Source organism: Atractosteus spatula, chromosome 11 (genome assembly GCF_055471065.1).
Source record: "Atractosteus spatula isolate fAtrSpa1 chromosome 11, fAtrSpa1.hap1, whole genome shotgun sequence".
NCBI classification, from domain to species: Eukaryota; Metazoa; Chordata; class Actinopteri; order Semionotiformes; family Lepisosteidae; genus Atractosteus; species Atractosteus spatula.
In genome coordinates, this window is record NC_142716.1 from 41,316,931 (window position 1) to 41,335,406 (window position 18,476).

At 34.0% G+C, this 18,476-nt stretch overlaps 2 protein-coding genes across 2 annotated transcripts in view; both read right to left on the reverse strand.

Moving 5' to 3' along the window:
• Positions 1-1,413, reverse strand: part of mmd (monocyte to macrophage differentiation-associated) — a 35,730-nt gene extending 34,317 nt beyond the window's left edge. Inside the window, exon 1 of the mRNA XM_088927649.1 lies at positions 1,295-1,413. Within this exon, the coding sequence (XP_088783775.1) occupies positions 1,295-1,332 (38 nt within the window). The 5' untranslated portion in view covers positions 1,333-1,413. The remainder of the gene's footprint in view (positions 1-1,294) is intronic.
• On the reverse strand, positions 1,343-1,715 carry smim36 (small integral membrane protein 36). Its single transcript, XM_088927655.1, has one exon. The coding sequence runs from the start codon at positions 1,713-1,715 to the stop codon at positions 1,422-1,424; it is 294 nt and encodes a 97-aa protein (XP_088783781.1). The 3' UTR covers positions 1,343-1,421.
• Between the last annotated feature and the right edge of the window lie 16,761 nt (positions 1,716-18,476).

Genomic DNA, 18,476 nt, shown 5'->3' on the forward strand with positions numbered 1-18,476 from the left:
AGTACAGTATTTTTTAAACACATCACATTGTGTTTAAAAAGAAAAAAGAATGTAAATGCAAACTGGCTTGGAGAGATCATTGTCTTTGCAAAAAGGAAAAACACCATTCTAAAAAAATGTTTATAGTTAACTTCTATATGTAAAATTCAAATAACTGTCCAAATATTTGTTATTTATGATTGGACAGTTGTCAGTCGAGTGGTCAAAACGTAATATCATGTGCCATTCATATCTCATGACTGGTCCATTTTTGACAAAGAAGATACAGTACCTCCATTTATTTTTCTTTTTATTTACCTGTCCTGGCCAGCCACTGGGAACTTCTACAGAACCAATAACCATTTTTGTTGCAATTGATAAGGTATAATTTTGTCTGTTATCTATAAAGTAGTCCTGTCTTGTTTTCATATAGAGTATAGCCCAGTAGTGGCTTGTGAAAGGAATGTTAATGCTGTTTTGAAGGTAATTTCCTCCCTTTAAACACATTTTAAACCACCATATGAAAACAAATCACTATAAACTCACTATCTACAGAGATGCCACACGTATATATATACTGTATATATTTCAATTTTCAATCCTTGAATTTTATTTTTAACTCACCGATAAGGGGCGAAAAGCCTTCTGGCAGACTACATAATGGATCTTTTTTGAGCAGTGAAACAGACAACCTGCTGATCAGGGCAGCCCTTAATTTTCTCTGTAACCTTACATAGATCAAACTACATGTGAACGATATAGTTAATTTTTCTTATAACATGAATTGTTGTCATTTTTTCTTAAAGTAATTTGACAGATACACTATACACTGAACTATACAATAAATTGATAAAGACTGTAAATCTAATCAAAACAATATTAAAATCTATTCTAATGTAATAGAAATACAGTACTGTATGTAATTTAATCAATGATGAGATATGCTGTAGATTAAGCTCTTTAACAGTGTAATTGTACAAAAAACAGTAAAGATTTTAGCTTGCAAAATGTGATATTGTTTGTGATGAAGGCTGTCAGTGATAGGTGCAGAAAACACATCTGTGAAATTCAAGTTAGGGTTATTGTATTGCAATTGATGAGATTGTAATAGGTTTCCCTCCGTGCTATATAAGTCTCATTTTTAAAGAAAGAAATATTTAGAGATATCTTTGAAGTAGCACAAACCTTCTCTTATGAGTTACTAATGCACTGCATTTAGAAAATACAGATTCCAGGGATTGTCATACTATCCACATACTGTACTTGGATATGTGCCCAAGAAATGAAATACACACATTGTTAGCAGTTCACTTACCTTTTAAGCCTTGTCTTGTGTAGGTTAATCTTGAACATAGTAAAAAAAAACAGCAAAAACAAAAATCAAACAGTTTACCCAACTGAATTAGGAGCTCTTCCGTTATGAAAGAGTGCTATTTCCTCCTTCAGACCAAAGTACTTCTCTTTTCCCGGAGGTCGGTGGGAGCCTCATATGTTGTCACTGTCTTCTCACCCCATCGGGTCGTGGCAGGAGAACTCTGCATTACTACCAGTCTGATGGGGGACTGGGTGGCTGGGGTAGGTTCTGGGGCATATTCCTTGCTGGGGTCTTTGCCCCTACAGTCATAGAGCACACATGATATCAGGAAGACGAGCAGCAAGATAACATAACTGGCAACCAATATGATGAGGTTAAGAGTTACTGGATCAATTTCGAGATAAAATTCCATAAAGCCCATTGTAGCTTCACATCCTGTGGAGGCAAAGTACAGGGAACAAAAAGATCAGGCCGTTGGTTTTGATTGTAGAAGAATCAGTGAGCAAGCATGCGACAGCAGGACTGTGACCCTCAGATCAGAATGGATATGTTGGCTTTGTGGTAAAAATACTTTAATCCTCACCACTCCTCCAACCTTGAATTTCTGTAGCCAATGATTAAAGCAGCTCAGTTTAATAACTTAAGCTACCATTTTAATTTTGCCAACTGCACAGACTAAGGAGGATTTATTCAGCCAAAATCAGTGTCGTAGGAGAAAGGAGAGATGGTCATTTTAACCAATCCATGCCCTTAATACTGCCCTTGCCAGAACCAATTCACTCATACAGTATATGCAAAGTATTTCTGTAACATTATATGTGCTTTTCATATAAAATATTTGAAATACAAGATAATAAACATGATTCGTGTTAGAAATGGGATGCAATTAGTTTAATGTTTTGACTTACAGACAAATAAAAACACTGAAAAGCACATACTAGAAAAATAACTAGACAAATAAAGCAAAAATAAAAGTTGTTTGTTTTGCAGAAATGGATAAAATGTCATGATTTTATGTGGTCTTTTTGAATTCATTACTACAGCTGGATTGTGGATGATACTTTTCATGCCAAGCAAATGCATACTTGTCACATGTTAATGTACAAACAGCTTCCTTTAGTAGGTTCACATATCTTGATTCTGGAGTGCAAGTTCAGGGCAGTGCTTTCAGCATCTGCTGAATTGTCACTTTCCTTTTGGCAACAATGATGTCACATAAGGCACACATAATACCACTGGACCTGAGCACTGGTTATTCAGCTGTATGAATCACCACTGAAGACAATCTGTCATGTCACATGTAAGACTTACAGGTAGTCTCAGGGCACTGGAGAATTATCTTTCTGGAAGTTCATGTACAGTACAGTACAGTACATGCACAATGGATTGGAGGATCACTTACACAACAAACTGTCAATAAACGTTTGATAAACCTTGCATTTTCAAAAATGTTGGACTCTCAAAGGTATGTTTCTGTGACAAAAAATGAAAATATGTTTTGTTTTACATGAAGCCACATCCAAAATACGCCCCTTTTATATAATGGATCTTCAGTAATTCTTGTTAGATATTTTTGATATTTGAGCTCTTCTTTATAAGCAAAGGGTATTTTTGTTAAGTGCATTTTTTAAAGTGCATCCTGTCCTATTTTGTTTCATAAGCAAAAGATCTAAGAGTTTCTCTAATCTCTGTGTAGGCACGTGCACTGTATGACGCTCTAGCGTCTGTCGAACATCATTTGTATGTGTGTGATGTAAATTTAATCTTAATTGTGAGTGCAGATTGAGATGGTGCCATCTGGCCAAATCAATGGAGATTTGGAAAATAATCCCTAGAGAGAGTGTGGAAACACAGGGGGAAATGCAGTTTAGTTTTTACCTGTTTCTACATGATGAGTGCTTTGTATCACCATGAAATGCCTGAAGGGCACTAAAAGGATAATGCTTCTCTTTGGGGAAGTGCTGACAGACTCACTAATGCTGTCCCAATCTCAGTCAAGAGGGCAGTTTCAATCCAGTTGAAAGTCATTTCACTCTTTTCTTGTGCTACACTTCCACTTCATCAAATCCAGGAGATTTTTATGCTTGAACATAAATATTAAAAAAATATACATGAACTCATGACAGAGAAGATATCAAAGAGTGCTTTCATTTCTTAAATAGCACAATGGTTCACCTGAAGTACAGGATAACAAACATATACAGTATGTACACTGTATATATAACGCACATGTACTTTAAGAGCACTGTCATTTTCTGATGTAGAAGTTCTATTTAGATCTAAAAAGAAATGATGGAGGTAGTGTTTTTTATAAAGATTTTTTATTAATGAGAGGAGTAGGAAAAATACACAACTCTGGTTCTCGCAGAAAGAAAGTAAAGGTAAAGAAAAATTATTGCACTTTCTGTTATAGAAATTCTATTGTTTCCTAACAATTGCTTTTTTAAAGAATAAAGTGAAAGTGGAAATAAACTTTCTTCAGATTTTAACAAAATAATATTTTTAATGAAAATTTAAGGCTAGATCGATATACAACAATCATGTAAGAGAAAAACATTATAAGGTTAGTCAAGACTATGAAGATCATGTGAAAAAAAACACCACACAGCATGAAAATTTAACTCATACATGTGAATTGCTAGAGAAAAAAAAATATTCCTCTTCTCATTGTCAAATTAGCAGTAGATGGCAGTCATGACCAGTTCAACAGTACACGTTTCACAGAACAGATATAGTGTCACCTGCTGGAAGGGTTCTGCAATAATTGTTCATTTGATCCTGAACTTGGATCAACATATTTACAAATATGATACATATAAATCATATATCTTGTTGCCACCTGATCTCTTCATAAAGATTCATATGTGCCTAAGACATTTAACCAAATTTTGAAATTCATAATATTTCAAGTATAACATCTCATCTGTTTATCTTTAATACATCAGAAACATAAACGATTACAGTTCTGTATACAATTTCCTCTTTCCAATACCTCACACATCACTTGATTTGTCACCTGAATGGTTGTGAGTTGAAAATAATCTCTCAGTAGAGTGCAGGATTTCTTGCATTTACCTGTAAAATTGTCAGTCATTACAAGATTATATTTTTCTTCTTTTTGTCTTTCTGTATATTTTGTCAGATTTTGTACATATGCAGTATACTTGTGTATACTGTGTAGGTGTGCTGTTTGATTCACAGCAGAATAAGTGAAATTACAGTAATTTGTAATGTATGCAGTCCTCAGTATTAAAATGCACTTCTCTGTAGTTTTTCACCTCTTGAAACTTTCTGGAGTGACGGGTATGTTTTTCACTGTGTTTTTGAAGGTGTTTTATTATCAAGTAGAAAATGCATAATTAGCTAGTACAATGAAGGTTAGTAAAAAAGATAAAGTAATCATAATATAGCACATACAGCATATTCTGGAAACAGCTAGACTGTGCTCTGTGGAACTCTGTATTCTACAGAATGTATTTCTTTGATGTTTTTAAATAACAGTTAAAAACAGATTTTTAATTCTCTTTTTATTAATATAATATTTATAGAAGAATATTCTTGTGTTTAACCTCCTCTTTTATTTACATTCCATGGCACTGCTTAATTAAAGCACTTTATAAATTAAAGAGTACTTCATAAGTGTTTCCTGACAATTACGAATAGAAGGCAGTTTACATCTGTGGTGAGAATCATTCACAAAAGCAGAACTAAACCTGCATTTCTATTATCAGAACACTGATTAGGATGGAATTTTAAAGTAACAAGAGATTATAAAATAGTAGTCCAGGTCAAAACTGATTAAAAGCATTCATAGCACTTTCAAAGTCATGATCTCATCCCTGCACATATTTCAAGATATAATTCAATAACAGCACCTAAAATATGCTTGCACTTAGCAGTTACAGGAGTCATTGATGATGGTAGGTAACCATATAAATAGAAACAATATTAGACAAACACCAAGAATTCAGAGAATACAATCTCTTCTAAGACAAAAATGTAATAATAAAATAATAATAGTACATAATAGTACATTATGTAATGTATAAACACCTCACATGCTCAATAAATTTTACACCCATTATTGTAATTGAAAAATAGCATTACAGGTTAGCTTAAAAATGTAATTACATTTTTTTGGAAATTTTTATAGATTGAACATCATATAATTCACATTATAGTAATCCTATGATATAATGTAAAACTTTACATTGTATAACATGAACCGTTTTATAATACAGGTGTATGTGTAAACTGCATAAAAACATTCCAGTTCAAACTGTCAAATTGCTCAAAGTGGTGTTGCTAGGCTAGATGTGTTAGGATTCTTTTTTATGTTTTTTTATTGGTAATTATTAAAGGCAAAACCAAATAGTCCATTGGAGAGCTCTAAACCATCCATTTTTATAGAAGAACTGCAGCACATTTATGCTGTGTACAAGATCAGAAGAACAAAAAGTGGAGTGGGACAAAAACAGGACAGAAAAATGAGGGTCATAAGAGATTCTTATTGAAGTTCTTTAATTCATCATGCCCTTTTAAGTCATGAATTAAATGTGCTTTCTTGCTAATATGCATAAATAGTAAAATCCTTTATATGATCAACAAGTAAGCTTGACATATATGGTACATGAGTATATAATATTTCTTGCCTTTTGACAAAAACTGTTAAAAAGAAGCTCATCATGGGGTTAAGCAGGGAAACCTCTGAAGAAATGAAGGTCTTAATCCCACAGATTAGGCCAGTGCTTTGCATATTAAGGATTTTTGTTATGTGCCTCATGATTGAAGAGCCCAGGATTGTCACGGGTAACTGAACAGGCAGATAAAACAATGGAAACTTTGAGAATTAGTCCTAATAAGTGGCCTGTTATCAAGTAGGATGTCCTTAATCTTGGCATTTTCTTTAGTGACATTCAGGATACAGATATAATGCATTGCATGTTTATCAAGCTCTATGGTTGAGAGCTCACATGATCCCAGTAGCAAAAGCTCACACAGTCACAGCAGGGCTTTTTGTAGATGCCAGTAGATCATCTCATGAAGTGTGGATCCAATCAGATCTCTTTGTCAGTGGAATAAATACACTGTTCCATGTAATGTATCCATAATATGACAGTGCACCTACTATAACTGTAAAACTAATGGAAAAAGACTTACATTAGACTTTATTTACAAGTCAGATATTAAAGATCCCATAAGATTATACAGTTATTGAATAACTGTGATATTAAAACCTCATACATATATTTTTGTTTAATAGCTGCCAGCTATGACAATTGCCTAGTTCTTCTCTCCTAGTATTAATTCAAAATGCAGTAATATTCAATGGGATTCCATTCAATTGTGGCATGCCCATTCTATGCCACTTGTAATCATCCCTAAAATACTCAGGTTTTTCTTAGTAATACCCCTCCTATCCATTTTCTTCTACAAAACTGAAACTATTTAAGTAATTCTGTATTATTAAATGTCTTAAATCATTCAGCTATTTGATATGGCAAACGTTTCTATAAATGTACAGCATGCAGTGTTTTTATTTAATTCATTTAATCTTTTGTGAATTAGTTTTCTCAAAGCTTCTAATGTATTCAAAATTGAATGCAGATGCATTGTGTCTCAATAAGTCCCATCTCTTTGCTTCTTTTCTGTTGTTTCCGAGTAGACATGTATCAGATAGAAATTAGTTGCCAAAACAGACACCAAAGCCAAAGAATAACAAAGGTTCTGTATAAAAGTGAGGCTTGAATTTGAATTGTTATTTCTTTTTATAAACTGAGCTCCAGGGAATGCTTTCTGCAGCTACAGATGCTAATTTAATTGATGATAATCATGTAGCATTATGGGACTCAAATTGTAATGACTTGAGTCCTGAATGTGATTACAAAACGATTAAAAGAAAGGGTATTCGTTTCACATTTTCCATAAACACCAACTCTGTGGTAGGATAATTGTTACCTCATTGTTAGGATGAAAGTTTACGCCCCTAATCATTTTGAAATGCGCGTGCATCTGACGTCAGAGGTAGTATGGATTTGTTCAAACCACACTGCATCTTCCTGTTTTAATGTTACTTTTGACCCTTACCTAAAACCAGATGTTTCACAGTCTCTGGAGTGAAGGGGAAAAGACAGCTGTGAAATATGTCATGAAGTCTGAGGTCTGTTTGTGTAATGGGCCCGAACTGAGTAATATAATATCACTTTTTATTTAATTTGTCTGGTCTGCTTCCAAAACTCTGGTTTGTATCTGGAAAAGATTGAGGTACAACGGGTGTAAGACCCGACTTTTCATTCTCATTAAAATCTGCAGATTTTATATGCCAAAATATATTTCTGTTTGTGTATGCAGTCTTTTAGGATGATTAATAATGATGATGATGAATAAAGAAGGATGATTAAGATACCTACAATTCTAAAAGTTAGTTGACATGAGGCAGATTTGTTATGGTCAGTAAAGGCTTTAAAAATCAAGGCACATTCCACATAAATACACTCAATCATAGTTGAGTGGATGTGTACCTCCAACAAACAGTTGCAAAACACAACCAAAGAGCATTAAATGTTCATACAAATGACTGTAGAGTGACGATTTTAATATACCTCCTGCAAGATCGTCCTCAGACTTGACTATAAGTGTCTTACAACATGAATCCAAAGCTTTAGTGGTATTGCATTTTAAAGCGTATGGCTGCTTATATTGAATTGTGAAAATGTTTTTAAAATAGTTCCAATTATTTGTCAAAGTGTACACCCGGACAAGCCACAGTGGCCTAGACGTAAGTATTAGAATTGAGGAATATGCAGTATGCATGAGTGACCTATACAGTAAATTGATACAGTAAACAGCTGATCTGCAGTGGCCTCATTACTGAGAAACAAATATTTCTAAAAACCACCACAAAGGATGTGAAGTGTAATTATATGAGAATAATGGTAAAATGCAACCTTAAATTTCTCCTGAGGTCCCATGGGCTATTTTAACAAACACATACCAAAAGGATTGGAGGAAGGGAATAACTTTATACTAATCTAGCAGGCTCCAGGCCTCATAATGACTGAAGCGTTTTGGATGAAGTTCAACAGAAAGATTTCAGCCTGAGACACTGTCTTCATTTGTCTCGATCAGTTTGAAGAAAAACATTTTAACATTGCTGAGGTTCATGCGGCAGAACTATAGCTATGACACCAGAGCGCATTTTATTTTAATGCAGCAGTTAAATTAAATTGCTGGCAGAGAATGAACCCCAAGTGAGTTTTTTTGTTCATATATTCTTTTTGTCTGTCTTTTAACTTTTTTCTTGGCTATTATTAGTTAATGTAAACTTCTGCATCCTGGGATGCAATTCCTCCTGAAGGAGGAGTAACTAGGAAGTAATTTCTGTTACTGTTACAGATGTTTTGGTCACACAATCTTTCTTAATGCGCAAATATAAATTTAAGTAAAGATAACACTACAAGATAGCTGATATCAATACATTAATACAAAATAAATAGTGCAAAAATACAGTTGGTGGTTTCAAGTCACATTTTCTTTTGAACCAACACTTGGAGCTGTGAAATTTGTAAACATGAACCTTGGAACTATGGAAATTGAACATAACAATGAACTATAGAAATTCTAAGACATTCTAGATGTTCCAAATGTTAATTTTGTGAAATGTTTGTTTTCAAAAACCTTTGAATTCTTATAAAAGTATATTGAATTGTAGAAGACCAGTTTGTGTATTCTCTTAAGTATACCTGTGTATAAATATCTTTCATATAAAGGAGACAAAAAAGAGTTTGCAAACATGAAAAAGGTTAACTAATTCTGAACTTACATTCAGTACTACAGTGACATCAGCAGAAAATGTTATCATAAAGAAAGAACATGTATAGAAACAAGCAATGTTGAGTGTACATTTGCAATTGTTTAGAAACGAAACATGACTTTTAGCAATGTCTTACAAAACAGAATAAACACGATGCAGTCCTCCCAAAGGTATTATAGTCACAACACTGTGGATCTGTGTAACACGTATTGTGGAAGCACTTGCATTAAAACAAAGTCAATAAGCAAGTGAAAGGGAAAAGCCCTTTCCTGCCAATGGGATGTTTTATTGTCAATATTCCATTGTTGTGCTCTCACTCACCACCCTTTCAAGGCAATTAATGGAAATATCAGATTTGTCTGTGGTACGTCTATAGGTGTGGCTTCTCCTGTTTATATCTCAAGAACTGATCTTTCCCACCGCAGACCTGGTGCCAGGGAGTCCCATAAACTTGCTGAAGACTGGAAATAGACTGCTGTAGAGAGGGCGAAAAAAATCACCCGGAGGATATGCGCAAGTCTAGAAGTAGGCCCTCGCCTTCCCTTTTCTGGGGACAGGGTAGTGCTGGGATATTAGAGACTCTGCACAGGCTCCAGCAAGTTGTCTCTGGTCAAGAGTGAAATATCATGAAGCTGGACTGGGTGGCCACCACATCTAAACATTTCAGTTCGTCAATTCCAAAGAGAATTCTGTCTGCCTTTTTTTTTGCTGACATCATTAGTCAGAATAACCACAAACCCCTCCCTCACAAACATCCTGACCCTTCTGCACACAACAAAACACAGAAAGTCACGCACAGAAAGCTGGAGCAAACTTCCACTATTTTAATTTCTTTCATATAGAGAAGCCAGCCAGGCAAAACAAAAATAATACAAGGTAATATGTTGAATTGAACAAACATACTGTAAGCCTCCCACCATCTACTGCTATATACTTGGCTTCCCATACTGTATATTTGAAGTGATGATTCATAGAGTTCAAAAGTAAAATTTGAGCATTTGTAGACCTTTTTTAAACATTCTAATCATTTCTTATGTAAAGACATTGTGCTGTGTGTGGTAACTAGAAAGTTTATAAATGTCATCGAGATCCTAAAGCAGTACATAATGATGAAACTGATTGACATCTAAATATACTTTATATGAAAGGCTTTGTGGATTCTGGCTCTTCGGCAGTTCAACAAGATTATGTTAAAACATTGTGTACCAGGATATACCAGGAACATTAAACTCATGTTCATGAATATAGTAAGTTTGAACTATATAATTAAATTTAGGAGTTGGATAACATTTTAAATTGTTTCATACTAGATAAAGTTAAAACCTAAGCACACTGATTTTTTGGAGATAGCTAATAAATAGAAGCATTTTTAAGGGGTGCCTGCATTGAGTAACAATAATTATTAATTGTTTTTAAGAGAGTTTTTATAGAACTCAGAATTAATTAATTTGATTTACTTACACAAAAAATAAGAATGTACTGTTAGTGAGAGGTGTTAAAACCAAAGAAACACTAGTGATTCCAAAACTATTTAACCTGTTCCTGATGCCCTTATTACAGGTATATATTAAAATGAAACTTAAATGCACCTTTTTAGGACAAAACTCACTAAGCTCATGATATATGAACTGCTGCATTTTAATTCTCACAATAAAATTACCTAGGAATAGTATAAATAGGGGCCTTGGGTTCAATTCCAGACCTGGGGTACTACCTGCGTGAGATTTGTATGTTCTCTCCTTGTTTGTGAGATTCCTCCAGGATCTCTGGTTTCCTCACACAGTCCAAAGACACGCTGGTAGGTTAAATGGCCTCTGGGAGAACTGGGCTTGGTGTGAGTGTGTGTGTGTGTGTGTGTGTGTGTGTGTGTGTGTCCTGTGATGGACTGATTTCCCATCCAGGGCATACAGTACCTTGCCTTGGACCCATTGCTTGCTGGAATAGGCTCTGGCTACACTGTGACCTTGTATTAAATAAAGCAGTTAGAAAATGGATGGGTGGGTAGTTACTAAATACAGCTGACATTTCGAACCTTTTGAGGGGGAAGCTGTGTCAGCATGTGTTGGCTGCAAATGAACAAGTAAAGGTTTAATTTTATGCTGAAAAACAGAACGCAGAAACACAGCGTTTCAGCTGTTTGGATGTTAAGAACCTTATACCTGAAGAAGGGTGATGGCTGAAACTTTTCTCCTTTTTAGTTTTCAGCATGGAATTAACCTTTACTTGTTCTTTTGTACTTTTGCTTCATATTTATGTTTTGATCTGAAATACATATTTCAATAGTACACAAATTTCACTGTTCCCAATCCTTACCACGTTTCAAACCCTTCCAAAACAAGCACACACATCAGCCAGGCACCATATATTAACAATACATATTGAGTGTTATTATTTATGTTGTGTATGACACAGCTTCAGAAACATGAGTTCCCAACTACAGCTGCAGCTTAGGAAGCCAGCCGGTAGCATTAGACTCCTGCGACTCAAGGTAATTCCCTACACTGACACTGACATTTGAATCTGAATTGTTTTAGTCTTGAACAGAGAAGACTACAAGGGGACTGGACACAAGTAGAGTACTCACAATCTTCAAACCTACTGACAAAGTCAATCCAGTAAACTTTGTCAGAATAAACAGTGAAACACAAATAAGAGGAAACAAGTAGAAATTATGTGGAAGGACATTTAAAACTATAAACAGGAGGCAAGTCTTTATGCAAAAGGTTGTAGGAGTACAGAATAAGCTATCCAGCCATCTTGTTGAAGCTCATAGCTCATGCCGTGACTTCTTTCAAGAAATGGCTGGAAGAGATCCTAGAATCAATTGGCTTCTAGCTACCAAATTAGCTACAGTAGATGAGCCAAATAGTCTCTACTTACTTAAAAGTGTTCTTACGCTCCAGTATTGGTCTGTCATTAGTGTTTAATAGAACCTCTTAACCTCTTGTGAAATGGGCTGCTTGTTTCAAAGAACCACTGAAAAAAAGACATAGAAAGGGGGAAAAGAAAAAATATTGAGATTGCAAAATAACAGCTTTCAAAAAACATAATTGAGTGTTTCTTGAAACAAGTACAGTATTGACAAGTATCTTAGCTTTTTATTGTTTCCATTTGTTGGCAACTACTTATAGAAGTGAGGCCAAGAGTTTTCTGAGAAATGTTTTTAGGCTTTCAGTAGAATTCTTAAAAAGGCACAGGGGGCTATAGCCAGTGCCTTAACAACATTTTTTTTCCAAATGTTTTTTGAAGAAAACTTGACACATATCTTGATTCATTAGCCATTACAGGATTCATATAGAATGTCTATTTATTATGGGGGTTTAAAACTCTTCTTTTGGTTTACTGCACTGTTCTAGGTGCATGATGAGTTACTTATTTGAGTGGAAACAGTTGCTGAGGCAAAGTGGTGTAAGAGCAGGCAGTTCTTTTGATAAGGAAGCTAATTTGTGATTTGGGGTTATGTGTGGAAATACTCAAAGATTAGAAGAAATACATCAAAGAAAAATAAGTATTATGTTTAGGTTTTTCTTGGGCTTTGGCAAATATTCAACATCAGCAGTAATATTTGTGTACAGAGGAAAAGACTGTGTTCAGATTTCAGGGCACTTTTTAAATTAACAGTTTTTATTATTTTTCGTACTGTATGTGCCATATTATATGTGATTCTCTTTTATTGTCTGTTGTTTCTACTTTGATAATTTACAATGATCATTAACTATTTCACCATAGGTACTAGATATACTAAAATATCTCTCTAATTGTCTCTAATTTAATACATATCTCATAAATGTATCTAATTTTGATGATACCCTTTTAATGTGGATTACAGATCTTACTAGGAGCTTTCCAACAAAAATCACAGGCTAAGCATCAATAATATTTGTGACAATTACTCAGGAAAATATAAATATCAAAACCTTCTCCTTGAAAAAGAGAATGACATCTTGTCATATGATTTCTCCATGGAGGATACATTATGTGAACTAATACAGATACATTACAATATCTGCAATGAATAGATGCTAATAATGTACACATGCTCCAAATACTACATGTACTGTATAATATATTTAAGATGTGTGCCACTGAACTTGAAAGCGAAACTGAGGTATTTGTCATTGTTCTTCTCTTCAAAACCATGTAGGGGAAACAATACAAATGATATACAATGAGAACTGTAGGGTTTAAATCTACAGTAGCTACACTATGCTCAACTTGTATAACACCTGTCATACTTAATTAAGAATATATTGTTCAGCTCCCATCACCAAATTAGAAAATTGCAATTACATTTACTACCCTGGAAAGAGATCAAAGAAGACGGATTAAATTAATGCTTGGTATGAAAGATGCACAAATAAGTTAAATGAGATTAATATTTTTAAACAGAAGATATTTAAAACAGTTATCATAAAAATATTTTAAATCCCGAAAGTTAGTTCAAAGGGTGACTACCCTTCAGGAGCAGCAATGAAACTTGTACTTTTTCATACAAGGGGCCATGGATGTCAAGTAGTGCTTTCTAACCATAAAGTTGAAGCCAGATTCCTTGGAAAATTTCTAGAACCTTCTGGTTGAGAATATGGATTCTGGATGAGCTACAAGTAACCAAGAATTTGACATCCTCTTGTTTGGAACTGTTATTGTGTTCTTCAAAACTCAGTATTGTTTACATTACCAAGAGAGAAAACGGATCTGCATTAGTATAGTCTAGAAAACTAGACATATCATGAATAATGCATTGCAACAGACATATCATGAAACATTCATAACTTTAGCATTTTGTGTATCCATAAGACTCTGCCTGCTACATCCTTTATGACACTTAAAAAAATATTATTTGGGCTCTGAAGTTTAGGGAATTAGATCCTGGAATGATGGGTGTGTTTAATTTTCGCTGTTGTGGGGCTGAAACACATGCCCTTAGGTTTGAATATTCATTGCTGAAATTAGATGATACAGTAGGTGTCCCAGGAGTTATGTTATAGTTACTCACGAACAACTTATTGCATTAATTATTTTTTTATTGTTGTTAGTTTATGCTAAAGGACTTTTTCTTTGCATGGTCCAATCCACAAAAATAATGGTTTAACAGCTCCTGGAAAAAAATTGAGCCTTTCATGTGCAACATGTAATTACTCTGTAGAGTTGTAGAGGCAGATTATTCAGATGCAAATGTCCTGTGAGATTAAAGCTAGTATTACAATGACTGATTCTACCTTACCTACTATGAAAGAAGATATATTTTTTGTAGAAAACAATAGATGTAGTAAGAAGAGTTTTATTTTGATTGCTTTTTTAAAAAAATGAGCTAAGTACTGTATATATATATTATTTGCTGTGAATTTGAAAATCTTTCATCCTATGATCTTAATTACAGATTTTTTATATTAAATCTTTGTTTCTCTTAAAGAGTTTCAACAAGACATATTGGAATAATTCAAGAGTTTGCTTTATAAAGCTTAGAAAACATAACTAGATTTTGTATAGAGGGTGCTTATTAGTGTTGCAATGCATTTTTTAACTTAAAAAGCTGATTTAAATTCTAGAACTGTTGAGTTTTCATCTTGATGAGTTCCTTCTTCCAGTAAAAAGGGATCCAAGGACACACTGGAGAAATGGTGAAGTGTTAAGAATGCATGTGTGGGGCCTTTGATTTAAGGATATTCTATGAGTTAAGCATGGGGGATTATGTACAGTGGACACCTGGATGGAATTTTGCTGCATTTGTTACTAACACCCTTATAAAATGCTGAAATAAAATGGAAAGATTATTACGAGCGGATTCATCTTACCTGTTCCCACTGACAGGAATATCTGACCCTGTTGAAACAGTGAGAACCTGAGATGGAGTTTCATGAAGATGGTACAGAGTCTTCTGATTAGGTTTGTGAGGTTCAGAGAGATGACTCACAAGACAATCGGGCAGGAAAAAACTAGACTGTCCTCTATTTGTTTGGATACTACTGTATGTGGTTTTCAGATGTGACATTTATCATATTAACTATAGCAGCAAAAGGACATATTCAACACTGCAGACCAGACCAACTGTTTTCGAAAATAGCAGATCTTCTTAAATATAGCAACAGCCTTTATGCAGTAGTGTATCAGTTCAGTTTTGTGGTGCATTTTTTATTAGATTTAAAATTTAAAATCCATTTCGCTTACTGTAGTTTGAAGCACAAAATTTGACTCTTGTCTATCAAATGGTCTTTTTTCTCTGATAATCTGTTACTTTATAAATCAAATCTGGAACTGAACTAAAAGCATATTACTAAAGGTGACGTAGTGTTACAATACAGATTTAAAGTCTCAAAATAGGGAATTTATCCTGAAATTGTATTATTGCAATTACATTTGCAACATTTGAGGACATAAAGTGATGCAGTTAAATCAAGTTCACTTTTATTTTTACTGTTTAATACTTTGACAATACAAGATACAAAAATCTGGCTGTAGAATGTGTAGATCCATAGAACTCAATACCACTGTGATAGAAAATAAATTTAAACTGTTGAGATTTTTTCCAATTTAAATTTTAATTTGAAAAACAAAATAGATTAAACCACTTTATATGACTATAAGTTCAGCTGACCCCAGGACAGTCTGGGACTAAGGCTGTGAAAAAGAAAAGAAGAATGACTATAAGTGATTTAATAATTTCAGGCCACTATAACAAAAACCTTTCTGGATTAATTAAGGGTAACTAAGGTGATATGGTACTTGCGGTTCTCCCTCAAACTGTTTTTTGAAAACAGAATTTCATAATTCCAAAAATAAATAAATTGATATTGCTGCTATATTTCTAAGAAGAACTATGATGAATTCAGTGTTGATATACTGTGTCCTGATACCTCGGACGGCAATAAGAGACTGACAAATCTGATAAGGTTCATCGCGTCCCTTTCCTTCCTGAAGCCAGAAATGTTTGTGTTAGTCTGTCTTCAAGCTCTTCTTCAGGGTGTGGGAATCAGCTGCAATTTATTTGCTTCATGCTCCTCCCAAATCTCCTGGTTTCCTCTGTTCCTGTTCTTTATATTTGTTTAATTTGTTTTTTTAAACGGAGTAATAAAGCTTGCAGACCTGCTGCTGAATAAACTGCACTTTGATGTGTTCTATTAAAGAATAAGGAAATCAGACTATATTTTAAAAGACTATCTGGAATTGAATCCTGTGATACCATAAGATCAGCCTTTTCAAACAGCAGTTATCTGTCACCAGAGGCAATCTTACAGTACATATACAGCAGTAAAGGTGCAATGTTAAAGACATTGTGTTAAAGACACAATGTAGCCTTAGTTGTTTGTTTTTCACCAGGTGGAACAGCTTTGGTTTTGTTGATTTTCTCCTTCCATAGTCCCTTCCTCCCTTCATCTGATTGATGTGCAAGGTATGTTTCAGATGCATTGGGTCAATGCTAACATCACACAATAACAGGTAATTGCTTCCTTACCATGCACATTTTATCTGTCTTAATTCCCTAAACGCCATTTGGCAAACTGACAACAGCACATTTCTCTTAAATTCCACAAATTTGCAATAAGATTTTGCGTATTTTCCCTCTATGCAAACAGTAGCATTTGCGTTTATTTTCATGGTAGCATGAAACTGAGCAGACTCAGATAAAAAGGCTACATGATAGTATTTAGTCATTACCATCAGTTCTTGTAAACCAAATGGAATTGTTCAGTGTTTGGAACATACAGTTATATTTGTGATGCACGGACACTGTAATGTGAATCATGTCAAAATTAAGCCACATGCTATGATATATTTTGCAGTAGCGCTTGAATTTGTAAAGAAAAGAAAAAGTCTTTCCATTCAAAGAGGAATTTAACATGTGTTTTCCAGTAAAATCTGAGGAGAAATAAAGCAGCACTTGTAAGTGAAGTAATAAAGATTTCCTTTAAATTGTTCTTTTCTGTTGTAATTAGGCTTGCTCAGAAGTATAGAATTTCTAATAATAAAACATGTTTTAAAGTCAAGAGACTTGGCAGCAGTTAATTGTGATGCCTGAATGATGGAAATATGCACAACTAATCTATTTAATGTTATTATCATATATTTCCTTTTCAGTTAATTATCTCTTTTCTTTTCTTTTTTTTTACATTTAAAAATATGTTTAATTACCAAAACCTCAATGGTTTTGCACTGCTTCAATTAAACAAGGAGATAAGCTTACAGCATAGTAAAGTATTAAATAGTGCAAACACGAGATTTGTATTAAATGAGATGCATCTTTTGCATCTGCAGGAGTTACTATTGATAACAGTACAATTAATAATCAATATGTGAAAATCATGACACACTATTATGGCAGTATTTTATTACATTACCTGAATTATTGCCAAATTTGTAACTTAAGAATTATAAATACAGTATTTGTGCTAGTCCTAATTCATTTTCATTGTTCACTCACCATGTTGTGTAATTATTTATGAGATGCATAATGAGTTAATTGTATTATGCATAATGCATACATATTACAATTATAGTAAAAGTATGAAATTGTATATGAGCTGCATAATTTGTACTTGATCTGCTAAGGACATTTGTACTTCAGAACAGTTAATATGCCAATAATCTATCTTTAGACTTTTATTTATAGCATATTTTTAAGGTCTGTAGTATGTAAAATGTCGTAGGAACTCATGAAGTAGATCACTCACATCAAGCTAATGGAACAGATGTCTTCTGCATGGAATATGTGGTGTTTCTGAAATGCGCTCCACTGTGTGTTTTCTGAAAACTAAGATGAACCTACTCTGGCAGGAATCAATTTCAGTGAATTTAACAGCATCACATCAGAGAGACAAAAAGTGCCCCAGCACTGCCCTGCACTTTTTGTCCTGAATACAGTACATAATTGTAAGTATGTTTTTTTCTCCCTTTTCCCAGTGGAGAGTTCTAAGAATGTACATCACTGATTAAAAGTGTGGTCAATAACACTTCAGACTGCATTAACTACAGCTCCATTGTATAAGAACAGTAACCTATTCACAGAGTCATTAAAAAAAAAGGAATAGGAATTTGGCTTTCACGTCGTGCCTTTTCCAGACTGCCAGATTACCTCATTTTCATTCAAGTCAAATAAAGGCAAAGGCTTTCATGTTGTTATTTATTTGAGTACCATGTAGACATTAGCACTATCGGACAATATTAATACAGTAGATACCATATATATGTTCTTTAGAAAATTAGGATATTGCATTTAATGGAGTCCATGCATTACATTGATTTGATCCCAATAATCATATTCCATTGACAAATAAAAATGTTAAATTAGCAAAAATGCTCCCCACTTCCTATTGATATCTGCTGTGATCTATTTGTTAGTATTTCAAAGCTTTGATGTGAAAGCAGTTGCAA

Excerpts from the sequence above, each read along its gene's own strand:
- smim36 (XM_088927655.1), bottom strand. The coding sequence starts at position 1,715 with ATGGGCTTTATGGAATTTTATCTCGAAATTGATCCAGTAACTCTTAAC.